This window comes from Pelobates fuscus, chromosome 1 (genome assembly GCF_036172605.1).
Source record: "Pelobates fuscus isolate aPelFus1 chromosome 1, aPelFus1.pri, whole genome shotgun sequence".
NCBI lineage: Eukaryota > Metazoa > Chordata > Amphibia > Anura > Pelobatidae > Pelobates > Pelobates fuscus.
The window spans coordinates 387320002-387346863 of record NC_086317.1 but is presented as its reverse complement, the minus strand read 5'-3'; the positions used below and the strand labels follow the sequence as shown (position 1 = coordinate 387346863).

The following is a 26862-nucleotide window of genomic DNA, read 5'->3' as shown; positions in this document are numbered from 1 at the left end:
AAAAAATTACAGTCCTCTAGATTTCCATGGTTAATTTTATTTTTCAAGCCTCAGTAACACGTATGTAATTTTAGAAATGGATAAGTTAATATAATATTACAAACCCTGGGAAGTGATAAGTCTTATGTTTTCTTCAGAAATAGTTGTTAAAAAGAATTTTTAAAAACGATTCAAGCTCATTTAAAAAAAAATGTATATATAATAATACTTCACACAGACACGGTGCTGCCGTAAATATCAGTGAGTGCTGGAACAGGGATGATGGGAAATTAAGGATTAGCTGTGTACAAGGACAGAGCTGTCTTAAGGCTGGGTAGCAGCTGGAGAGAGACCTGCAAGCATCCAGCATGAGACTGCGCAGCCGTTGAAAGGTATGGAATATCACAATATTTACAAATAATCAGAATATCATATCCTAGCACACACAGCACAGCAGCACAGCACTCATAATGCCTACTACACAGAAATAGCTATGGTAAACCATAAGTGTGGAACTCTTATTGGAGGATTCAAGTGGTCTCACTGAGCACAAAAGCAGCAAAGAATGTTACAATTAGAACCATGTAAAACACTAATGGATCTCCACACTCATACCAATGAAGAGAGAACGACAGAGGAACAAGGAAAATGTGAGAAAATGCTCTAAACTCTTATGCTGGATTATTTTGTAGCATTGGGTTACATATAACACCATAGATTAGTGTCTCCCTTTTAATACATCAACACTCAGCACATTATAGGCACCATCACAGACTTTGAATGACACACATCGGCATAGGAACCAAAGAAAATCTTAGGGGAAGGGGGGAAGGCGACGGATTTTCGTACCTAATTGGCTTTTTTTTTTCTTTTTCAATAAAGGTCTTTTCACTGAATGTTTGCATCTTGTTGAGATGTATTTGTTTTGAACACTATGGACTTGATTTAATATTGTTGTATAAGCTTTTATGAAATGATATGTTTGGATAAACATTTCAATAAATTGAATATTCTGATAAATGTTTTTATTTTGTAATATTTTGATGTTTAGTATATTGCTATATTATATAATGTATTTATTGATATTTAATTTTTTTGAATTTTTTTTTAAAGCTTATCCAACAGTATTAAATCAAGGCCGAAATCGAGGGGAAGATAACCAACTCTTTGAAAATCTGTTTTATTTTTCTTATTTATCGTTTCTTTTTTTTTTTTTAAACAGTAAAACGTATATCATCAATGATACACCATTATGATTGGTGGACTCTTACCCCTCTCACCCCCCCACTAGACGTTCTGTGGAGGCATACCACCCAACACCTACCTTGAAAGATATTTTCTATCGCTGCACCTTAAATGTCTACCTTTCAATTCAAACAGTGACATTTTTACCTGTTTCTCTTGTATTTTGTTAAAATGCTCAGCATTTTCTATCATGTCATGTGATTAAGTGTCATGGCCATCAGCTGTTAAAAGAGGTACTTAATAACATTTAGAGAAAGGTGTTTCTAAATAATATTAATTATTAAATTAATAAAGGCATCATTTGCAGCTTAAACTATGGGTAGTTCTTCAGACACTTGTTTCAGCTCTATGGCAGGCTTGTTGAATGGCTTTGCAGTATTTAGTATCGTTGTATTTTCTAAAGACTGTCACTATTGCTAGTTGCTGCATTGTCTTTTTTATATTATTTGTACTAATTAAAGTGGATGTTAATAGTAAGCTGGTGTGCAATTTCATATATATATATATATATTAATTATATGGTTGTTTGGACCTTGAAGAGGTTCACTTTAAGGATAGCACCCTTGATTTGAGATATTGTGTTTTGAAAACTGCATTCTCACATAACACTGTCAGTGTATTTTACTAAAGTGGGGATTCAAAGTAAATGTGCAATGTAAGGCCAAAATAGCCAAACAGAACACAGAATTGACCTAGAGAGTTTTTCAAAATTGCCTGTTTTGTTCTAAATTTGCAAATTCACTTTGAATGGCAATCATGGCTGACCTGGAATTCCACTCAAACCAATTCTCACTTTGGTGAATAACTCTAAGTGTGTTTATCATGCACTTCCTCTCTTCTAGGACATATACAGCAATGGGAAAAATAATACACCCTCTTTGAATTATATGGTTTTACATATCAGGTCATAATAACAAACATCTGTTCCTTAGCAGGTCTTAAAATCAGAGAAATACAACCTCAAATGAACAACAACACATGGCATATTACATGGTGCCATGATTTATTTAATGAAAATCAAAATGGAGAAGCCATGTGTAAAAATTGAAGTACACCTTATGATTCAATAGCTTGTAGAACCACCTATAGCAGCAATAACTTGAAGTCATTGTTTTCTGTATGACTTTGTCAGTTTTTCACATCGTTGTGGAGGAATTTTGGCACATTCTTGTTTACAACGTTGCTTCAGTTCATTGAGGTTTGGTGGCATTTGTTTATGCACAGCTCTCTTAAGGTCCTGCCACAGCATTTCAATCATGTTGAGGTCTGGACTTTGGCTGGACCATTTCAACACCTGGATTGTTTTCTTTTTCAGCCTGTTGCAGACTTGCAGGTGTGCTTGTGATCATTGTCCTGTTGTATGACCCAATTTCGGCCAAGCTTTAGCTGTCGGACAGATGGCCTCACATTTGACTCTAAAATACTTTGGTCGACTCAATGACTGCCAGGTTCCCAGGTCCTGTGGCTGCAAAACAATCCCAAATCATCACCTCTCCACCACCGTGATTGATAGTTGGTATGATGTGTTTGTGCTGATATGCTGCATTGACTTTCACCAAACATAGAGTGCATTATGACCAAAAATTTCCACTTTGGTCTTGTCTGTCCAAAGGACATTGTTACAGAAGACTTATAATTTGTTTAGATGTAACTTTGCAAACCAAAGCTGTGCTGCAATGTTCTTTTTATAAAGAAGAGGCTTTCTCCTGGCAGACCTTCCAAACAAACCATACTTGTTCAGTCTTTTTGTAATTGTGCTGTCATAAACTTTAACATTTAACATGCTAACTGAGGTCTTAAATGTAACTCTTTTGTTTTTTTAATTTCTTTGAGCATTGCACAGGATGACTTTGGGGTGATATAGCTGGGACGTCCACTCTTGGAAAGATTAGCAACTGTCTTGAATGTTCCACTTTTGAATAATCTTTCTCACTGTAGAATGATGGACCTTAAATTGTTTGGAAATTGCCTTATAACTCTTCCATGTTTGATGGACAGCAACAATTGTTTCTCTAAGATCATTGCTGATGCCTTTCCTTCTTGGCATTGTGTTAACACACAGGAAATAAGAGAAAGACCCAAGGCACACCAGAATTTGCACATGAAAATATTTTATTTATACAAAACAATAATGTATCTGACAAAAGAGAAAAGTGCAATACATAGTGCAAATATAATAGAACAATTGTCCCAAAATCACTAGAAGTTATATCAAAGTGCTAAAAATTAATGCATACACCCATATAAAATGGTTTACTAACCTAGAGCAGGAGAAATGACAGCCCCAACGTTTCAGCCCTTAAGCGTTCCTCAGGAGGTCCCCCTCAGGAAGGTTTAAGGGCCGAAACGTCAGGACTGCCATTTCTTCTGTTCTAGGTTAGTAAATCATTTTATATGGGTGTATGCATTAACTTTTAGCACTTTGTTATAACCTCTAGTGGTTTAGGGACAATTGTTCTATTATATTTGCACTATGTATTGCACTTTTCTCCTTTGTCACAAAAATGACTGCATTATATAAATAAAATATTTTCATGTGCAAATTCTGGTGTGCCTTGGGTCTTTCTCTTATTTCCTCTTTGTATATGTCCGGTGGGGAAACTGATTTTTTTTCCTTAAGAGCACCCGGTACCCTTTATTACCACATTACTAAAATCACCCATTCCAGTTGAGCATTTTCTGTAATCATATCTGCAAATATTGTGTTAACACACCTGAATGCTCCAGACCAGCAACTGCTAAAACTTCGGCTTTTCTAAAGGTGGTCACACTTGATCAATTATTCAAGGGCATTTGATTAGCATCACCTGTCTGCTGCTTAGCCTCTTAATTCCTAGGGAAGCAGTAAGTCCCATTTTGGCTTTATTTTTGTTAAATAAATCATGACACGTTGTAATATGTCATTGTTGTTGTTCATCTGAGGATGTATATACTTAAAGGACCACTCTAGGCACCCAGACCACTTCAGCTTAATGAAGTGGTCTGGGTGCCAGGTGCAGCAAGGGTTAACCCATTTTTTTTTTATAAACATAGCAGTTTCAGAGAAACTGCTATGTTTATAAATGGGTTAATCCAGCCCTCAAATCCTCTAGTGGCTGTCTCATTGAAAATCACAGTGAGAGCACGCAAGCGTCCATAGGAAAGCATTGTAAATGCTTTCCTATGAGACCGGCTGAATGCGCGCGCAGCTCTTGCCGCGCGTGCGCATTCAGCCGAATGGGAGGAGAGGAGGAGGATCGGAGGAGAAGAGCTCCCCGCCCGGCGCTGGAGAAAGGTAAGTTTTAACCCTTTCCTCTCCCCAGAGCCCGGCGGGAGGGGGTCCCGGAGGGTGGGGGCACCCTCAGGGCACTATAGTGCCAGGAAAACGAGTATGTTTTCCTGGCACTATAGTGGTCCTTTAATTTTAAGACATGCTCAGTGTGACGATAGTCACCGTCACTGGGGATGACAGAAGACAGACACTATGTGTGGATCCCCAGATTCCTTTTGTGTTTTTGTCACCCTGTGCCCATTATTGGAGCAGGCTATGTTGAATGTATTTCCCAGCGGGCCGTTGTCCCAGGGACACTGCCAGACAAGTTTAAACTAGCTGCCCAGTCCCTTCTCAATCTCCAATCAGCCCTTGCTATTGTCTGAGCCCACCATTCCCTGTACTATTGTACTCCATGCACCCTATTGTATGTAAATTAGGCTGTTGGGGGTTTAAATATGTGTGCTATGTCTATTAAAGTTAGTTGCTGTTTTAACCTTCACCAAGTATTTTCTGGTGTTTGGGGAAAGGGATATAATCTGCTGATGGAAAGTGTGTCCAGGGCTATAAACACAGTAGCCTGGTCTAGGGTGGAAAAGGCCCCCAGTGATCCCAGTCAAGCCTCAGCGACTGGGTCTAAAGTGCTCCAGGGTCCCTGATAGCTACAAGTAAGCAGACTTGGCGGAGGTACTCTGTCGGAGTACTGGAGCTCTGTCGCACTAAGGAACAAATTATTGTTATTAAGTCCTGATATGTAAAACTATATAATTAAAAAATTATGTACTTTCTTTTTCCCATGACTGTATAGAGTAAGAATTTCACTTGCTTCATTACGTTTTAGTTTCCTCTACATGAGCCCCCAAATTCAGGAAATTTCCCGGGAATGATCAGCATTTACTCACTAATGTCATCAATATAATTTTCACTGTCAGGACCTGGTCTCCTTATAGAGCAGGCAAATAACTTAGGTTTTAGAAGTGTTTAAAAAATATCTGGGAGGGGCAGAGCTTGGTCACCATGCAGAGTGGAAGTTGAGTTCAACCTCTTATATAATTCTGTTTTTCACTGCCACGACTTACCAGACAGATTTGATCGACTCTCAGATAGTCTAGATGGTGGCACCCTGGTGCATAGGCTTATACCACTCAAGGTGCACTTTTTGTTTCTTAGTGCAATCCTAATATTTTGGAGGGCTACCTGTGATCGAAGTGCAGGAGGGGCAGCTTGTCAGGATTACAGTATGATCCAGCACGTAGAATTGTGTAACACAGAGGACTGATAGGTAACGTATACCGGACCTTAGAATGGCCGGACTAACGTACCAAAGAATAGTCACGAATAGACGAGGTCAAGGGAAACAGAAAGAGACACAACGATAAGGAAAAGCCAGGAAACAGGGATGCCATAAAACAGTCAAAAACAATGCCAAAGTCAAAATACCAGAATAACCAGAATCAATAACGCGCTCTCAGGCAACCTTAATGGAAACCACGACAGGGCACAGAGCAAGAGAACTAGGCCTAAATACCCCGCCTGTGGATCCGATTGGTTGTAATCGGCCTTTGACCCCAAAGGCAGCTATCAGGTTACTATTTGCATGATTGCTGCTCAGCACAAACCCTCCCGTGGATCGATTGCTGCTCGACACACACTTTTCCTGTCAGGACAGTAATGTTGCTCGGCACAACTTTTCCTGTCAGAACAGTAAATGCCATTAATCCAATTTTTATGTGGAGATGAATACGTGACACAGCTGCCCTCCTGCACCCTAAAATGAATCGTGTCTCTATTAAGAGTCCCACTTTCCTGCCATCTGGACCGGTGGAGGTTATATTGGTCCCCCTGGGAGCAGCTACACTGGCTTCTACCACAGGCTGCTCAGTTAGCCAACCAAGCGATAACTAAGCGATATGATAATAATATAAAAGGTAGGAAAATAGAAATGGCAAAAAAAGCACATTTGAAAGAATAGACTTATTGTAGAACCTTGCAAAGGTGTAAAAAGTTAATAGAGAGGAAGGCCAAATCAGTTTCTGTTAAAAGCTAACATGGTGAAATACATTTTTGTGCTTTTTTGTTGTAGCTGCTTTTTTTTTTTTATCAATTAATTTGTGGCATTTATCAGTTTTATTACTAAATTTAAAACAAACCAACAAACAAGCAAAGTGAAAAACATATGGTGTCTCCATATTATCTGTTGTGATCACAAGTGATTTAACATGCATAGTAAATCCTCTCCAATTATTATGTGTTATTCTCCAATCCATACAGGAGGCACCATGAATGAAGTTTCAGTTCTCCGCCTCCCAGTGGAAAAAGCAGTGGATGAAGTTATTCATGGTCTGGAAGGAGTAGCTTTGAAACATAGTGACAGCCGTCTTCCATTCCAGGTAAAATGGGACAGAGGGAATTCTGAAAATAATTTTAAATAAATGAAGGTCAACAATTAATAACCTGGAGCTTCCATTAGCTCCATTGAGCAAAGCTTTGGCTTCGCTGAGAGCGTCAGCTGAGCACTCTCTGCCAATAAGCTCAGCCCTGCACTGCATGACTGCATTCTGAAACTGTTTGACTGCTTACACTGCAAAGGTGCAAGGGTACTCCTGGCACCATAACCACTACAATGGGCTATAGTGCTTATGGTGCTTTGAGCATTCTTTAAAGGCATCAGAAAGTCCCACAGTGCCAAATGTGTTATTTAAAATTTGACCTTGTAAAACATTACATTAAATATAATTGTACTGTACTCTGTGACATAAACTAATCCAAAAATGGTGGACAGCTTACACTGCAGTGGAAGGTTAATGGAACACTATAGTGCCAGGAAAACAAACCCGTTTTCCTGGCACTATAGGGTTATTAGGTCCCCACCCTCCCGCTGGGCTAAAAAGGTTAAAACCCCTTCAGCCACTTACCTTAATCCAGCATCGGTCTCATTCGGCGCTGGTGACCTCTCCTCCCCTGCCGACGTCAGCTCCCAAGTGGAGCCAACTGCACATGCACGGCCAGAGCCGCGCGTGCATTCAAACCACCCATAGAAAAGCATTGCTCAATGCTTTCCTATGGGGATCTGAACTCACGCTGCGCGAGTCAAATCGATTTTATCACTGAGAATCGCAGAAGCGCCTCCAGTGGCTGTCAGGGAGACAGCCATTAGAGGCTGGATTAACCCTGCGGTGGAAACAGTTCTCTGAAACTGCTATGTTTTCCGCTGAAGGGTTAAAACTAGGGGTACCTTCATTCAGCTGAAGTGGTCTGGGTGCCTATAGTGGTCCTTTAAGGATATTTAGAACAGAAAATAAGAGTAAAAAGTAAATGTAAAGATAGATCCAATGAATAATCTAGTATCAATGCAAAGCATTACACCACCTTCAGGATCTGTATAGCAGTATGTTAACAGATGTTTATAGTAGTAAGCATTTGTAAGTGTTTTCCACCAGACATGTACTGCAAAGTAGAAATCATGTAAATGGGAGTTGGGCAAACTTATATAAGTTATAATAGCAGAAGAGAGCTGTAAGTCATGGACAAAACAGAGAGTGGAGTGTTGGTGTTTGAATGCAGGGCAGTGTTTGTGTGTAATGATGATGATTGCATGCAAATGTGTGTTCACACATACAGGGGCACATTGCCATCCACAGAAACATGCATACACTGCCACACAAAGATGTCCACAGACACATATATACCCAGATTCCCTCTGACAGATACATACACAAATTGATACACATACACAGTTGCATTTCCATGCACAGATTCACACACACAGATCCACAAATACTGACACACATGTGCAGATAAATATATGGGCACACACAAACACTGACACACATGCACAAATGCATACACTGAAGAACACTGACACACAGATACATGCACTGACATGCATGCACAGATACATACACTGACACACAAAATCACTGATACACTTGTCCTCTGTTTCATTTCAGCTCTCTCTCCTGTTATCTTGTAGTGTGCGTTTTAACTGCCTCCCTATGTGCCCTGGTGTGTTTAGTTCCAAAGGAATGTGCCCTTGTCCGGCGGGACCCAATGGCACTTACTTCCCTGGTAGTCCAGTGCTGCTGCTGTCTCTTATACATTCCCTGGTAGGCCGTAATGGTTCTTATCTGCCGTCACATTCTATGTTTCTATGGTGGACAAGTGGTGATATGTGACACTCTGCACGTCACCCGGTAATCCTCTATAATGTCCTCCACCTCGTGTTTGCTGCAATCAAAGTTAAATCAGAGGGTTGGGAATCTCCTTGGCTGCACTCTGACTTACTAACTTAGTGCCGGAGCTGTGAGGGAGAGGATACGATAGATTGTTATCACAAGGGGTGAGGAGCATCACATATCACCAGTGGACCACCATGGACCTGGGTGTGGAGTGGAGCCGGCTCTGGACTCTATGCATGGCACCAGCAGGTGAGCAAACTAAATAAAGTAAGCTGATTGCTGCTGCTCTGCTTACAAATTTCATCGCAGCTGCGTCCCCCCTTGACAGACGGAACTTCAAGGGCCGTTATGACCATTGCAACCCTGGTAGGTCCATGTCGTTGTGGGAGACAGAGAGGTAATCAGCATCGAGGGAGCCTCAGCACTGGAAAAAGGGAAGTAAAAAGCTTTATTTTCTTATTTTTACTGTTGGGCACACAAAGTAGGGACCTATTTTACAAGGGGCAAAAACACTAAAGCATTAAGAATACAGATTCCTAATATTCTAATTATTGAATTTAAGGAAAAGGGAACAACTAACAAGATCAGGTGATGCCCCATAAGAGCACATGAATACATCATTGGTTGGGTAAAGCAGTGGATAAGTTTGAATACCCATAATGCACACAGAAGGAACAGACTTCAATCAGCCTCTACTGGTTTATAAGGGGGGATTCAATGTGAAGTAGTCAATTACTCTATCAGGAATCTCAATGGAGAAGACAAAAACATGAAAAAAAAAAAAAGCAAGTTCATTATGTTTAACCTTTCACAGGTCCAAAAGAAAGGAAACCCTAAGTAAAGCAATTTACAATTATGCCATTTTTTATAATCAATAAACTGTCAATATCATGCATATTATCTATTATAGCCATAAATATTTTATGTTGACAAAAAGAAAGAAAAAAACATTTAAGACTTTCTTTCCCTATGGGCAAATAGATGTGCATACGCATGATTTGGGTCCGTTTGGAGTTGGCTGCAGCACTAGCAGTATCATACCCCTTCTAATCCAGCACTGAAAGTCATGCAGTTTGGAAAATCAATATATACCTTCTCCAACAAATTTTAAACTGTCTATGAGTCTATGTGTTGGCCTGTCATTTTGAAACCATATATGATGTCCTCATGCAAAGTGAGTTAAACTCTGTGAAACAGCAGGAAGTGCCTCTAGTGGCTGTCTGGTAGACAGCCACTAGAGGCAGTATTAACCATGCAATATAAACATTGCAGTTTCTATAAAACTGCAATGTTTTCAGCTGCAGGGCTAGGGGACAGGGACTTTATTGAGATGACGTAATCTGTGTGCCTATAGACGTACTTATTTGAATCCTGCACCTGTTTATCTTTGCATAGACTGTACGGTGTGGTATATAATCTTATTTTCCAAACTTGAAACCTCATTCCAGAATATTAGATTAAACCACTCACGCCCACAACAAAGATGCCCTAGAAATGACCTGGTGCATGCAAATGGTATGGCATAATGACACATTGACCTTTGAAATCGTTCACCGGCAACGTCAGTAGTGGTAACCATGAATATGCAGATATAGAGTCACATTTCATTAGGTGACATAACTCCATTTATTAGCTTGCCTGCATACTCGGCCTACATGACTGAGATTGAGCATTGCTCAATGTACCCAGCTGAGTTTCAGTCTCCTTCATTGAAAGCAGGGTTGTCATTCAACCAGTTTCAAGTCTGGCCAAAGCCTGGATGTCCAGTTTGAATATCTTACTACAGCTGGGGAATGCAAAGGAGGGACAACGGACAAGTCAGTCTGAGTCTTCAGAGATTGTAATCATTAATGAAAGAGACAATGATTAGTAGCCGCTATGTGCTGTCTTGCCTTGTGTAGTTAGGCTAGGCTGTGAAAATGGCAGGTAATGGCTATAAGATTTATTAAATGGGTCTGAAGTGGCAGACTGTGTCCTTCATTAAATATCTGATTCTGAGGCTGCTTTACAACAATCTGGGTCCTTGTGAAGAACAAATGCGGTCATTTTCACAGATCATTACATTTAGAGGTGTTACTGGTTTAGATCCTTTAATAGCTATTTCTGCAGTAGTGATTGATAATAATTACGTTGGTATGAATTTATGCCCCTTAGCATATACTTGGTACTTGTTTCAATGAGTTTAGATTAGAACCTCTAGAGGGCAGCACTGAATTTATAAACTGCTAGTGAAACAAAACAAATTACATTTAAAGGGACACTATAGTCACCAGAACAACTACAGCTTATTGAATTTGTTCTGGTGAGTAGAATCATTACCTTCAGGCTTTTTGCTGTAAACACTGTGTTTTCAGAGAAAATGCAGTGTTTACATTACAGCCTAGTGATAACTTCGCTGGCCACTCCTCAGATGGCTGTTAGAGATCCTTCCTGGGTCATGGCTGCCTAAAATGCATCCAAACATTCAGTATCTCCTCCCTCTGCATGCAGACACTGAACTTTCCTTATAGAGATTCATTGATTCAATTCATCTCTATGAGGAGATGCTGATTGGCCAGGGCTGTGTTTGAATTGTGCTGGCTCTGCCCCTGATCTGCCTCTTTGTCAGTCTCAGCCATTCCTATGGGGAAGCATTGTGATTGGATCAGGCTACCACTTCTGCTGATGTCAGCAGGCAGTGGGCAGATCTAAAGGAAACTGGGACAAAGCCTGCAGCTCCAGACTTAAACGCAAGTAAGAGCTTACTATATTTAGGGAGGCATAAGGGGACCAGGGTGGCTAGATGGTGGTTTTAACCCTGTAGTTCAGGAATACATGTTTGTGTTCCTGACCCTATAGTGCTTATTTTTTTTATTTTTTTTTGGAATTCTTTATTTTTGTTGTGCATGGTTTGACAAAATGATATACGTTGCCACAATAGCAAACATAATCAAGTTAATATTACAGATTCATACATATGCGGCAAAGAGGTAAAAGCAAATTTTTAAACATTTTTAAGCATTTTTAAGCGTGGTAAGACTATCTAGCGATAAATGACATGCAATTATCAGCATTAGTAGGTGTACGAATAGAGAAATTATAATTTTTTATAAGTGCCAGAACAAAAGATATAATATCATGCTAGGTAGGTCTCGATTTTGTAGTTTACTTGTGTGTACATGCTAGATGCAGTCGCTAGTTGTATAGTAACTGACAAACAGGTATAACAGGCATAGTATTGCATAAGAATAAACAACATATTTTTTAAGTTGGTTAAGAGGAAGAGTATAGCAACGCATATAGCATCATGCTGGGCGCTGTTAGACATGGTTGTGGAATATCAATAGCTAAGTACAGGAGTTCCACATTGAGTACTTTGCTCATGGGCTCTCAGTATGCCTCCCTTGTATTGTGTGCATAGTAGAAAACATGTAGGGAAGTAAAATGGGGCACACTAAGAACTAAGCATGAGAATAACCAGTGGTGGCTGATAGTTGCGGTGGTGCACAGTTTAGTAGATGGCAGAAGACAGTTAATCGGTTGCTTAGCTAGTAGTTGTGTCTGTAATCAATTTGTAGTAGCCAGGTTAACTGTTTATGTGCCTGATGTACCCAATGTGTGTATTAAGAGATACTGCTGATATAGTGAGCCCCTAAGCTTGAAGTGTTAGCATGCTGGTTCTGAGTATTAAGCTGCTTATAATGTGTCACCCTGGCTGGTCTAATATGCATGTACTGGTACAGGCTTTGGGAGTCATTTGTGTTGCAGGCGTGATACCTCGCCGTTATGAGCCGGCTATATAGGGTGAGATATCCCTGAAAAACTGCCAGGCAGGCAGGCTTGGTCCCGTTAAGTGACAGGCCTTTTGAGAGCATGTGTGTCATATGTGGCGTGATATTACCCCAGTCAATAGTATTGTGAGATTGCCAATTAAGTAGTAGCGTTCAAACCATGAGTTCTTCTTTAAAGTTCTTTATTGTGGTGATTCACTATATATGGGGCTGCATTGTGGCCTGGACAGTGTCCCTTGTGGCAGAGGTTATGAGCCTCTGTGAGTCCTGGCATGCGTGTGCTCTGTCAGCCTATGGCAGCACAGGAAATAAAGTTAGGGGTGCTTGGCAGCTCTGCTGGTACAAACTTTGGTGCAGTTTCGCTGATTGCGATGGTTGGCTCGACCACCTGTTGCTGTGAGGGCTTATTCGGGAGATGCAGGTGAGTGCAGTCCCCATCGGATATGCCGGGGCTTTCTGTGGCATCAGGCGTGTACGGACCCGTGTGTAGGGCTTGCTTGTGGTTGATCGCGTCGTGAGTCTCGGCTTCGTGCTTTGTCTGTGGGAAGCTGGTGGGCCGCATCCGGTTATCATCGTTGCCCAGCGTGTTTGTCTGAGGGTGATGTGTGTGTCTGAGGGTGCTGTTAGTGTGCTGTGTATGTGTCTAACGGTGCTGTGTGTCTAATGTTCTGTGTGTCTAATGTTCTGTGTGTCTAATGTTCTGTGTGTCTAATGGTGCTGTGTGTCTGAGGGTTGCTGTGTGGGTGAGTGTGCTGTGTGTGTGTGTGTCTGAGGGTGCTGTGTGTGTGTGAATATGTCTGGAGGGATTGTGTGTGTGTGTGGTGGGGGGCAAGGTGTAAAAGTATTATTATAATTTAAAAAAATGTGGGATAAAATTCGATTTTTAAAAATAGGGGATAAATAAAAAAAAATATTAAAAATAATAAACTTCATACCCCCCCCCCCCTCCCTTCTTACTTTTAGCTTGGGAGGGGGGGAGCTGTGCGTCCATGGAGGAGTGCCTGGTGGTGCTTTCCCATGCTACAATCCCTGGTGGTCCTAGTGGTGAGTGAACTCTACCCTACAGTTCCTGGGGTAGAGTTCACTCTCGCGAGATCTGAGCGTTGCCGCGGTTACCGCGGCAACGCTCAGACCTCGCAAGAGGACCCGGCGGAGCTGCTGGCTAGAGCTCCGCCGGTCCTCTCCTCCCTCCCTCCCTCCCCAGGCCGGCATAGCTATGTCACAGTGCCTGTGGGCCGGTGAGGGAGATCTTTGATCTCCCCACCGGCCCCCCATGGAGGCACTATGCAGGGCCGGCACACTGATAGCGCTGGCCCTGCAGGGGCTGGCAGGGGAGATTCTGTGATCTCCCCTGCCGGCCTCGGCCCCACGGCCATCGCGGCCCACCGGGCATTTGCCCGGTATGCCCGATGGCCAGTCCGGGCCTGCCGTCCATTGACATTCATTGAAACTTCACTCAAGCCACCTCAAATTTTAAGTGCAATATCTAAACTGCGACTGTGTCTTCATTGTTAATATTTCAGAGACATACTATGCATCAGAATGTAGGTCTGGGCCTTGTGATTCTCACAATATAAAGCTCTTTGCTGTAGGATTTATAGTTTTGAAAATACAACCATTTGAAGATGGCAACCACCAGTGAAGTGAGCAATTTGGAGCAGTTTGTTTTTAACCGCTCTTCTCTGCCCTATTTGAAATCTATTAGTTCCTGTTGGCTGTTGGTGGAATGTTCGAGAGATTTGAAAGCTCTTCTCTGCCCTTGCTGTAGAACCACACTCCAACCTTTCCACAGTTACTCCAGCCACTCCAACCACACAACAGTTACTCAAGCCACTCCACCCAGTTACTCCGCCCACTCCAGTGTGTGTGTGTTTGTAGACTACTGGTGGAGGCAAGAACACTTCACACAATTTCCCCAGAAATTGTAGCTTTTCTAGTTTAGATTTTGTTATCCCCTGCTACGTTAATAGCTTGCTAGACCCTGCAAAAGCCTCCTGTATGTGATTAAAGTTCAATTTACAGAGTATAAGATATAATTTTTTAAGGTAAATTACATCTGATTGAAAGTGAAAAGTGAAACTTTTCATGCAGGTTGTATTAATCATAGCCAGGGGAGGTGTGGCAACGGCTGCTTAAACAGAAACAAAGTGATTTAACTCCTAAATGGCAGTGAATTGAGCAGTAAAACCTGAGAGGCATGATCTATTCACTAAAACTGCTTCATTAAGCTAAAGTTGTTTAGGTGACTATAACGTTCCTTTAACCCCTTAAGGACCAAACTTCTGGAATAAAAGGGAATTATGACATGTCCCACACGTCGTGTGTCCTTAAGGGGTTAAGCATGAACCTAAACAGAGTGGCCAGTTACTGACAAAACCCCTCGCAACTGCAAAACCATTGAATTTACAATCAAATCTAAATGGCCATCTAAATCTATAGTTTGTTTTGCTGTTATTACAGAAGGGATCGTTCTAAAAGGGAATAAAAGGCTTGTAATACTAACTAGTAGGGATAATACTAGCAGCGAATGACAGACTCAAATAATAGTCTGTCATTGCACACATACATGCAACTGATGGAATGGAGAGGGCCAGGTATGTGGTAATTCCATGTTACCTGGTATATTTGCTCAAAGACAGACAGACAGACAGACAGATAAACTATTCTGAGACACAACACACTGAGTGCAAATATCCAGATAGAACCATATTATTGCCCATATTTTGTATTTATAACTGATAAAGCTTATATATACAAATATAACACTACTTGTTGGGTTATTAACAAAATCACGGTCTAATACTACTATAATTGAGACCGTTATATATCATTATACGGTGGAATGTTTATATATAGCTAGCACTCTTAGGACACAATGCTGTGCTCAGACTCGCATAGTATTTAATACAACAAGAAGGGTAGTTATAGGCACTCACTATAATATGAGAGAAACAGTGGGCAGCAGTGAATCACACCAGGATTCCCAAACCTAGTATATAGGCTCCCTCGCGTGCCATTTGCTGATGCCGCAGGAGCCGGATTATGATGTCATATACCGGCTCCCAGCATCAGTAGATAGTCCGTGAGGCACCAGGGAGCAGAGCAGGGAGATCACAGCTCCCTTGCCGCCTCGGATTCAAACACAGTCTCAAGCCACCCAGCAGCCCCACTGGACCCCAGGGACAGATCCACTCCAGCTCTCCAGTTAGGGAGGCTGGGTGGAATTGTTTTTATTTATAATAATATTAACAATTAGTGAGTGTGTGTGTGTGTGTCTGTGAGTGAGTGTGTGTGCATGTGAGTGTATGAGTGTGTGCATGTGAGTGTATGAGTGTGTCTGTCAGTGTGTATGTGTCTGTCAAATCAGTGAGAGTATGTTTGTCATTGAGTCTCTGTGTGACTGTCAATGAGTGTCTGTCAGTGTGTGTGTCTGTCAGTGTGCGTGTGTGTCTGTCAATGAATGGGTGTGTGTCAGATCAGTGAGTCTGTGTCTATCAGTGACGTCTGTGTGTTTTGTCATTGAGTGTGTGTGACTGTCAGTGTGTATACACCACTGAGTGTAGCGTGGCGGAGAGTAGTCTGTCAGTCCGGCCGGGTACAGAAAACTGGAGCTCCTGTACGGGGATCCGCTCAGCCACGCTACAAGCGAGGTATGAGGCACACCCTTAAAGGGGAGGGGACCACTAAGGGGGTGGGCGGTGCACCAAGGGACAGGGAGGGGAGAGGGACAGGGAAAGTGGTGGGGGAGAGGAACACCAAGGGGCAGTGAAGGGAGGGGACCACTAAGGGACGGGGAGGGGAGAGGGGCTCGATGTGAAAGAAACCACAGTGGTATCTTAATTGTAATGCAGGTACTTCTCTAGAATTCATACTGAGAACCTCCTATAACTGGTGTTAGCCTTTTTTTCATGAGATGCTCCATTTAAAAAAAAAATAAAAAAAAAAATATATATATATATATATATATATATATTAAATTATTTAGCAAATTGCATCATAATCCAATTCAAACAAGGCAAAGCCAGGGCAAACTTTGCAAACAAAGAGCAGAAATAGAAACATTGTTTAATTTCTCCTCCACACTGCATGCTTTCTAAATGCTAACTGTCAGATGCGAAGGACAGCGCTTATTTTTTTTTTTTAATTCTTTATTTTTGTCGTGCATGCATCACCAACATTTACTCAAAGCTACACCAGCTTCTGAGTGCAATTTACAATATTCAACAGAATAACAGGTGGACACCGCACAGTTTTTAGATTATAACAAAGAAAGAAACAAAAAAGGAATACGACTCAGTCAGTTAATGTTGAGTTGGATAGCATGTGGCTTTCCATGCATGTTCAGGACCAAAGTCCTTTGTGTCAGGTATAGGCATTCTCACGTCCAATGTTAAACTGTTACTTAAGACTTAAGAAGTGGCTTGCAGACCCTGGGAAAGGCATCTTGTGCACCAATGTTTGTTCCCTCCTGGTCCAGCCCTCCAGAGACCTATTCAGCAGGTACACCCAAGGGTCCATACGCAGGGGTCTGTTGAACGTCTGCCTCAGGAGGTCCTCTACCGACCTCCAGAAGCCGGTGAGTTTTGGACATTCCCACCACAAATGGATATAGGTGCCCCGGTAACCGCAACCCCGCCAGCAGTCATCGTTGACCAATTTGCGCATGCGATACAGTTGAACAGGCGTGGTATACCACCGCAGCATGGTCTTCCACGCCTGTTCTTGGAGTGTGACACAAATCGAGACGGTGGCATTCGCCTCCCAGATCTCCCTCCACTCCAAACCCTCCAATACCAGATCCGTTTCCCATCGATCAGTATAATTCAGTTTACCCCATTCACTGGTTTCCGTGCTTAAGTGTGCGTACAGAAGCGTAATCATACCCTTGGGGGTGGTCCCAGTGGAGCAAAGCCTTTCATAAAAGGTCAATGGGCCCAAAGCAGCCTTCTTAATGCGGGGTTTGTTAGCAAAGTCGCGGATCTGGACGTAGCGGAAAAAATATGCAGGGGTGAGATGGGCACTCTGTTGTAGCTCAGTAAATTGGACCACCGAGCCGTTCCGGTAAAGCTGATGTAGACGCTGGAGCCCCGTTCGGTCAATGTTACGGAATTCTCTGGGTGCCATGCCGGGGGGGAAATCCCCATTCCTGAGGATCAGGGTCATCGGGGAGGGAGACGTCGCCAATCGATATTTGAGATGACATGCGTCCCAAATTCGGATAGAATTGAGGATGGAGGGACACGTACTCCGTATAGCGGGTCTATGCTCTTTGGGGACCCACATTGCGAACTCGGGAGCATCGACCCCTACCATCATAGATTCCACGTCCGCCCATCTTCTCTCCCCTGGCGGGGAGTGCCACATGGCTATCTGCGTAAGCTGTGCCGCAAGATAATAGAAATATAGATTAGGTAGGCCCAAACCCCCTCTATCCTTTCTTCTATACAGAACTTGGCGGGAAATTCTATGCCTCTTATTCTGCCAGATAAAGTCCCCAATCGATCGTTGTAAAGGGACCAGTTGGGTTTTAGGGACGCGGATGGGAAGAGCCTGAAATAAAAACAATATACGTGGCAGAATGTTCATCTTGACAGAATGGATGTGGCCTATCCACGAGATGGGTCTATATGTCCACTTATCAAGGTCACCCATTAGGGCTCTCATCATCGGGGCATAGTTAGTGATGTATAGGCGATCAGGGTCGGCAGTCAGGTGGATTCCGAGGTACTTAACGGAATACGCCTCTATCTTGAGTTGATATGTGTCCTTGATCCATGTGATCTCCGCGTCCGTAAGGCAGACCGGGAGAGCACTAGATTTCTGGATATTCGCCTTATAACCTGATAGCTCTCCGTATTCCGCCATGACCCTCTGTAGTGCCAACATGGAATCAATAGGATTCGTAACAGTCAGGAGGACGTCATCTGCATAGGCTGACACTTTGTATTCATCGGCTCCCGCCTTGACACCTGTAATATCCGGGTTTCGTCGGATGGCCTGCAGTAGTGGTTCTAAGGCAAGCACAAATAGGAGGGGGGAGAGAGGGCAACCCTGCCTAGTTCCGTTATACAGCCGAAACGGAGTCTTAGGGGCGCCCGTTATTTGGATCTGCGCTCGCACATCCTGATACATCGCTCTCGTCACCGTGACATATTCGTCTGGAAAGCCCATAGTCTTCGATACCGGGAAGAGGAATTGCCAACGCACCCTATCGAAGGCTTTTTCGGCGTCAATAGACACCGTCAGGGTGGGAGTGCCGGTGGTCTTCTGTTTCCATATCAAGTCGATATTCCTCCTGGTATTTTCGAACAGCTGCCTTCCTTGAATAAAACCGACCTGATCAGCGTGTATTAGGGTGGTCAACAGGGGGTTCAGCCTGTCCGCTTGGATCTTTGCTAGGATCTTCAGATCATGGTTAATTAAAGATATGGGCCTATAATTTTCCGGGAGGAGCGAATCCTTTCCCGGTTTGGGCAACAGGACAATGGTGGCCAAAGACATATCCGGATCCAGCCGTCCCCCCTGACGTAGATGTGTGAAGAGTCGGGTCAATTGAGGTACAAGTTCGTCCCGAAAGGTTTTGTAATAAGTGCCATCGAAGCCGTCTGGTCCAGGTGCCTTATTCCCTTTCAGGTGCCATATAGCTTTGTCAACCTCATCTTCCGTAATCTCAGCAGCCAGCACTCCTGCAGCATCTTCGTTCAATTTGGGTAACCCCAAGCCATCTAGATATTGGAGGATCCGGTCCTCCTCTCTCCCTCCAGGATGAGTACCGTCGGTCGAGTGATTGTATAAAATCTTATAGAAGTCTTCAAAGACCTTCGCTATCTCTGCGGGTGTTAGTTTCGTCGTGCCATCCGGATGCCTAATAGCAGTAATATGGGCCCTATCCTGTCTAGGTCGAAGAGTCCTGGCGAGTAGTGTGTCCATTTTGTTGGCGCTTTCGTAATAAGTTCGCTTGGACCATACCATGGACCTAGCCGCGTCATCCAGTAATAGCGTACGTATGTCTCTCCGGACTGCTTCCAACTGCCTATATACTCTCTCTTCCGGCGCTGTCTGGTGTTTCTGTTCTAGGGATCTCAATTGTCTCAGGAGCTTATCCAGTGTCTGATATTTCAACTTCTTTTTCCTGGTGGCCAGTTTAATTAAGTTCCCCCTTGTGACAGCCTTATGAGCCGCCCATAGTGTGCTCGCGTGAATATCTGGGGTGGCGTTCAATTCGAAATATTCCACAATCCCCTTACGGATTTGTTCCCGTATCTCTTCATCTCGCAGCAAGGACGCGTTCAGCCTCCATGTCCATGGTGAGGCCACGCAGTGTGATAGACACATCCGCGTGATCGGACCACGAGATGTTACCAATTGTGGAGTCCGCGATCCTGGACATGCCCGATGCGTTAGCAAGGAAAATGTCGATACGTGAATACGTGCCATGGGGGGCCGAGTAAAAGGAGTACGCCTTATCTCCTGGGTGGTGAGCCCGCCACACGTCTACCAGTCCTAAATCGGCTATGAAGTCTCTGAGCAACCTGTCCTGTCCGCCCCTGCCCTGAGACCTAGGGACGCCAGTGCGCGAGCTCCTGTCCGCAGCCGGGCACGGGGCAGCATTAAAGTCTCCACCCATGTACACTAGGCCATGAGGGAGTGCCAAGAATTTATCTCGAAGTGTGGACCAGAAGGCAGGCTCCGGTTGATTTGGTGCATATATGTTTATCAGGTGGATTACATGAGAATATAAGGAACCTGAGACGATGACGAAGCGACCCTCTGGGTCTGCGTCAAGTGAGCTAACATTTAGCGGGCAGCTGCGTCGGACGAGGATCGCCACCCCATTGCGCTTGCGATGGGACCTGGCTTCATATGACCCTGTGAAGGTGTGGTCCCTCAACCGAAATTGAGCCTGTTTGGACAGGTGCGTCTCCTGCACAAAAGCTATATCGGATTTCAACCTATTCAACGCTTTGAACATTAAGGGAGTGTACCCTAACCGTCATCTCGAGGAATCGTAGCCCCGGCAACATGCACCCTGTCCGTCATCCCTATGTTCCCCCGGCAAGTCATCAAACACGTCTCTCCGCCGAGCCCCTATCAGGCCCCCTACAGGAAAAAAGATGAGAGAAAGAGGGGAAGGAAGAGAGAGAAGAAGAGAAGAGAGAGAGAAGGCAGCGTCCAGACTCAGTCTGACGCCAAGAAACTCTGGTCTTACCAAACGCCAGAGTGTTATGGGAACGTGTTCCCACCTTCCAGCCACGGTCAACGTAGGGAGGAACAATGGGATATTGAGCCCCTAACCACAGGTGCCCTCTCATAGCTACACCCGCTTCAGTAAGAAGCCTACCCCCTGTTCAGCGTCCTTAAAGGGTCCCCTGTCCCAGCGGTGACCTTGTCCAATTGGCACGTGAGGATCGAGCCTCCCCTCAGGGACGGCCAAGCCCTCGGTATTAAAGGCTTCAGGCGTCGGGAAGAGACGGCCTGCAGAGGTCTATGAGTTATCGTAGTATTCCCCGTCACCCCACCCCCCCACACCTTTGTACAAAAGAGACATCAGATAGAAACGGCATATCCCAGAGTGATAAACATCTTAACTGAAATCAAGATATACAAACTACAATTTGCAATTTACAGTGTACAATGTACAATATGGACTACGCATGGTGTCCCGTGTCGCGGCGCGCGAGGGTCCAGACAGGAGTATCACACTCAGCGGCAGCGACACCACAGGGAGAAATTAAGTTACATTATGGCAGCGCCCCCCACTATACCCTTTATGCCCCTGCTTCTCAATAGTACGGGAGGGAAACTTAGCCGTAGTTCAGATTTACCCGGAATGAGCAGGGACCCCGAACCCCTGGCCGTATAGGACATCCCACGGGTCCACTAATTTTCCACAGTAAAAAGGGGAATATCAATCCTAGCTGGATATGGCGATCTAAACCCATAGACAGATACTGGCCAATCAATTGGCCCATATCTCCTCCTTAAAGTAGGGCATTTATGCCCCATAGCAGGACATCGAACCCAATAAAAGGGATGCTGTGCAGTGCTGGTAGCCTCGTCTCCCAACAGCCCTTGTCAACTTAGTGTTCCACTCGGATACACAAGAAACTTCTATCCCTGTAGGAGTCCCTCCCGTGCAATAACGCTGACTAGGGTCCGAACAAAAGACATATTAACAATAGGCTGGGCTAGTCAAAGAGACGGATTCATCATCCCCTCATTACGGTTTTGCCCGCTTAATAGTGCGATGTTTGGTTTAGTTTCTTATGTTTTATTTTCACCATTCTATTGTGGGTGTATTCCGAAGGTGAAGTGCAAACTGGGGGAGGGGAAGGGGGGGGAAGAGGGGGAAGAGGGGGGAGAGGGGGGGAGAAGGGGGGGAAGGGGGAGGGGATGGTAGGGGGACACACATAGCGAATCTCCGCCGCTCCCCGCACCATTATCCCCACAAGGAGGAAGAACATTAGGGCACAGACATCAAATTGCAGCATGTACGCGTCGGGGGACCGGAGGTCCGCTCCCCGCCCGCCCCCCCGGAGAAAAGAGGGAGGGAAGGAGGGGCGCAAACCCCCAGCCCCACGACCTCCATCCGCCGCCCATGCTCAACCACCGGGCAATAGCATTAGCAAAGTCCACATAGAGGCCGCAGCCAGCAGAGTCCCATTTCGCCATCAATAGGTAGCTCCCGAGAGGTGGGGCATTCGCCCGGCAGTGGCACCAGCTTCGGTGCAAGGCATGGATAAGAGCCACAAATAGCAAACCAAAACAAATAACAAGTCCCCTTTGAAATCTCCGGCCACCACACCACATATCCATAGCCAAAAGGGTCAGGAAGTCCAGGATATTAAGAGGAAATCATAGAACGTTGTCCACTCAATTTCTTTAACAAATTCCGCAAACATGTTTTCGTTTAATGTGGTTTTTTGTTTTTTTTAAGTTACCTTTATTCCCTTTTATAGCGTGTGGTGGGGGCAGGGAGGAAAACACGTAAAATACCGGACCGACCCAGTTCCCGATCCCCATTCCCCAAAAAAGGACCCACCTGCCCAAGGAAAAAACGAACCCCCAGACCCCAAACGTGGAAAAAAAAAACCTCTCCGGACCTCAGTGGGGGGATGGCCAGGAAGAACGTGGCTCACACATGAGCGAAAACAGCAATAAAAACCCACCCAACGCAAAGGCGGAACCCCCCCCCCCCAGCAAAAAGGAGAAAAAAGACCCCAGAGTGAAGGCCGTGGAATACGATACCAACGAGTTGTCGTCATCGGCGGCTTCGCGAGTCCACTTCACGCCAGTCTCCTGGCAGTTGTGGAAGCTCTCCCGGATACATTGCCACCGTCGGCAGATCAGAAGGTGTCTGGATTCCGAGACCCAGGAAGAAGCGTTTCGGATCTCCACCAGGTACGAGAACATGCGCTCTCCCCTCCCGAAACACCATCAATTTGAAGGGGAATCCCCAGGCATATTTAAGGCCTGCTCCCCGCAGCGCTCCAGTAATCGGCCACCAGTCCCTCCGCCGCTGCAGAGTCGAAGGGGCCAGATCCTGGTAAAGGGAGATCACGGTCCCCTCATGCCGGATCGGTCCCTCTCGGCTCCTCTTCATCGGGGCCTCCTTAGTGCGGAAATGGAGAAAGCTGAGGACCACATCCCTGGGGGTATTCGTTTTGGCCCGCTGTGCACGCAGTGCCCGATGCACTCTCTCCACACGCCATTGCTCCTCCGGGATGGTCGGAAGGAGAGGCTGCAATATGGAGAGCACCAGCCCCTGTAGATTGTTGTTCCTCCGGGACCGATTGGCCAGGTCTTCTATGGCCAAATCCATGTCCACGATATGGGCCGTCATTTTGTTGACCCTGTCCACCGCCTCGTTGTGGGCCTGTGTGGTAGTTTCCATGCGGTCTTCGAGCTGAGCTGTGCGCTCACCCAGGGCTCCAATATCCGCCTGCAGGACGGCAGTCGATTTAGCAATTTCGCTGGCGAGGTACGCCTTTACCTCAGCCAGTTTAGTCAGTACTGCCTCCTGATCCGTGGCAGAGGCCCCTTTGGCAGCGCTAGGGGAAGCGTGCGGGGATCCTCCGTCGCCATCTTGGCTCCCGGCCCTGCCATGCCGTTGCGCCGTTAGAAGGTCCAGAACGGAGCCTCCGGACTCCGTTATCTTCCTAGGCTGTTTCTTGGAGATCCTCTTCTCCATAGTAAGGGGCACAGGGGATATAAATGCACTAGAAAAGGCTGCTTTAGTAGGCTTTGAGGGCGCCCTCAGGACGGAGCTCTAGTGAGACACGTCCAGTCTCGTCGACGGTCAGACCACGCCCCCCAGGACAGCGCTTATAACTACATGGAGGTGTGGATTTCTAAATTTGATTTGATTTTTTTACACTGCGCTTCATATTTGTTAAATATAGGGATAAGTAAACATAATATTCAAAATCTACTCATAGAATTCTTTTGATTATACTGTGGTTATGCAATGTTAAAAATTATTACAGGATATCATTGCTTGTGGAAATTAGGTGCCTGGGGGGCGTGCGTGTCCTTTCATTATTCTTTATTTTATTGCTATTTGAATAGTTTTGATTACTGTTTAAGTGTTATACTTATAATATTGTGTTAGCGATGGCTTACATGCAGGCCTCAAGGTTGCTGTACTGTGATAATGTATTTGCTTGCTCATCGGTAAGAAGAATTGAACCTAAATTAAGCACCAGTGGTGTCTGTAGACTTAAACTCCTTTAGACACAGCTTCAGAAATCGAAGGCCAGCATGATAGAACATTTCCGTCATGCATACTTAAGTGGTTAAGAATGCAGTTTGTCCATGGATTTTAGAGTAGGTATTTTAAGAACATAAAATTGCGGCATATGCGGACGACCTTCTTTTCTTTTTGGAGTCTCCAATACTTACCACATTCTGCGAATATGGCCTATTGGCCAATTTAAAATTGAACATGGACAAATCGGAGGCCCTCCCGGTCACACTTATTGAAGCGGACAGCAGTCATTAAAGCTCGCAGTTCTCCTTTAAATGGTGTTAGTCAAGAATCAAATACTTAAAAGCATAGGTCAGGAGAAACCTATCTAACTTCACACCATACCTGAGTTACAAAAGGACATTTAAACGGTTTATTGTTTATGTTGATGCGATCCCTACTAGAAGACTGATACACGTACAACAATCGACAGGCCTAACCCTGACATGGACCGTACTTGACTGACACCACAGGCTCAACGGGACCCACTCTCGCACGATATCAAGCTCGCCACACTTGGGAAGCTGGTACACCCAAGACGGGGACATGACACAAACGCTTAATGGAGTGAGTGACTGCTACACTCTTACCACGACCACCTCCTCCCCCCCCCCCCCGCAACTCCCTAGGTTAGGAGTTTCTATCACGTGAGGCAGAGACCACACTCACGGCAGGAGGCTGCACTGGACAGCCCACACGCTTCAGAAGTCACTCACTAGTACACACCCGTCAATATGCCCACGGGACACCATACCGATACATACAGGCACACCCAAGTGTCATAACCATGGAGGCACCACATACTCCATAACTACTTCACACACGGAACGCGGATACCAGCACCGAATATACGACTCAAACACACATATAACACAGGTTAAGCGGTTAATGACCCGGATCCAAGTTATTGCTTGTATTTTAAGAAATTATATAATTGGTGCAGTCTCACAAGATGCAAGATAAATATGTTGATGCTATATACTGGAAATTCTGACTTGCAATGTACTGTTTTACTGTCATGAAAAGCACCGCAAAAATAAAGAATTAAAAAAAAAAAAAGAAAAGAATCAAATACTTGGGCATATGGCTCACGAAAGACCACTCAAAACTATACCATGACAATTTTCTACCCATTCTTCACATGTTACGAGCCAACATGATCAAGTGGGATAAACTCTGCATCTCATGGTTCAGAAGAATTAACGCACTGAAGATGAATCTTATATCAAGTCTTCTGTATCTCTTACAAACCATACCAGTGATCATACCGAAGGCACGACAAGCACAAAAATACAGGAGTTGAATTACAAACTTATCACACACTAGTACAGGACTCCCGATAGAATACGCCACATGAGCATATGTGCATCTGATAAATGCTGGAGATGCGGGACGGATGTAGGTACGCCCTAAAATAGAACCATATTGGCGACAGATCCACAAAACAATTAAAGAAATCACTGACACGGACTTGAATCGCTGACAGAGGCCGCTTCAGCTTCTACCTGCTGAACCATGCAAACCTCCCATTGGCAGCATACAAAATATCGCTAACATGACATCTCTTAAACGCAGCAAAATCTCATACCACTACAGTGGCGGTTCACTGACACCCCAACTACAGAACTGGCTGGACAGGGTGGAAGACCTTTATGAGATGGAGACACTAACAGCCGCGCTGCGCGGGATAAATGAGCACTGCACGCAGACGTGGATGAACTATATCTCCAGACGAACCAGAGACATGGACTAAAGGGGGGAACGTGGGGCAGCTTGGGGCGGGGGGACCACTCCATAGCACTTGTCGTCCCTCATCTTTCTGGATCCACCATGACCCTGCGACCCCAACCCTAGGGGTGGCAGCCAGATGGGCGGGGGCGGCCAGGCTGGTGGGCAATGGGGCAGGGGGAATGTCATGGAGCTGACTTGCGGGCTTACAGGGGTGGGGGGAAGTACTGACTTGGACCATTCTCAGACACACACACACGACAATCGCAAGCACAATGATGTACTCAGAGACACAGCAAGGGATGGAACCAGCCACACAATAGGAGCCTGAGTCCCAGCATACAGCAGAGGGGTGAGAGGGGAGACATAACCTAGATAGACAGACGCACACACGATTGATCATGGACAGAACTAGACTAGAGGCAGCACATAGGAGGGATACTGGGTGCTGACCAACCTCGTCACGGATACTACGCAAAAACACAAAGAAACCAATACCCAGAACACTATACAACTCTAAAAGAGACACACAGCAGGCTCACTGCCAAGCCAGATGGGGCACAGACATTAGGGGCAAGAATAGCCCAGAGGAACAAATATGAAGAGAGTAACCTTAGGGGAAGGGCGCATATAGCCTCACTTAAAAGATGGAAAATCAATGGATGATACGACTCCCATACACACCAACACACAGTTGAACATATAAACCTACACCCGACAACAGGTCAACTAGAAATGGTAGACACTGCACTAACGGATAATTAACACTCTGCTCTGATAGGGCCAGTATTCCTAATGCTAGCAAGACAAATAACGAATTGGGAGATCAGGGGAGGCAGAGCCCACAGGGCATGGGTAGATGAAGCAAGAGGACCGAGATCACACAGTACGACCCAGCATAGATACATATACTGAACAGAATAACTCTATGGGGTCCAGAGTGGATCTATGTTTGTACACTAGATA

General features: G+C 44.8%; 1 protein-coding gene across 2 annotated transcripts in view; it reads left to right on the top strand.

Annotated features, from left to right (window-relative positions):
* Nucleotides 1-321: 321 nt before the first annotated feature.
* The window catches only part of LOC134595953 (protein LBH-like), a 67240-nt gene continuing 40699 nt past the window's right edge, over nt 322-26862 (top strand). The window contains exons 1-2 of one of the 2 annotated variants that reach the window (XM_063444742.1): nt 322-371; nt 6746-6864. In XM_063444742.1, coding sequence (XP_063300812.1) covers nt 6754-6864 — 111 coding nt within the window. In that variant the 5' untranslated portion in view covers nt 322-371; nt 6746-6753. Of the gene's footprint in view, nt 372-3542; nt 3601-6745; nt 6865-26862 lie in introns of those variants that run through there. The other variant, XM_063444741.1, reaches the window with a different exon arrangement.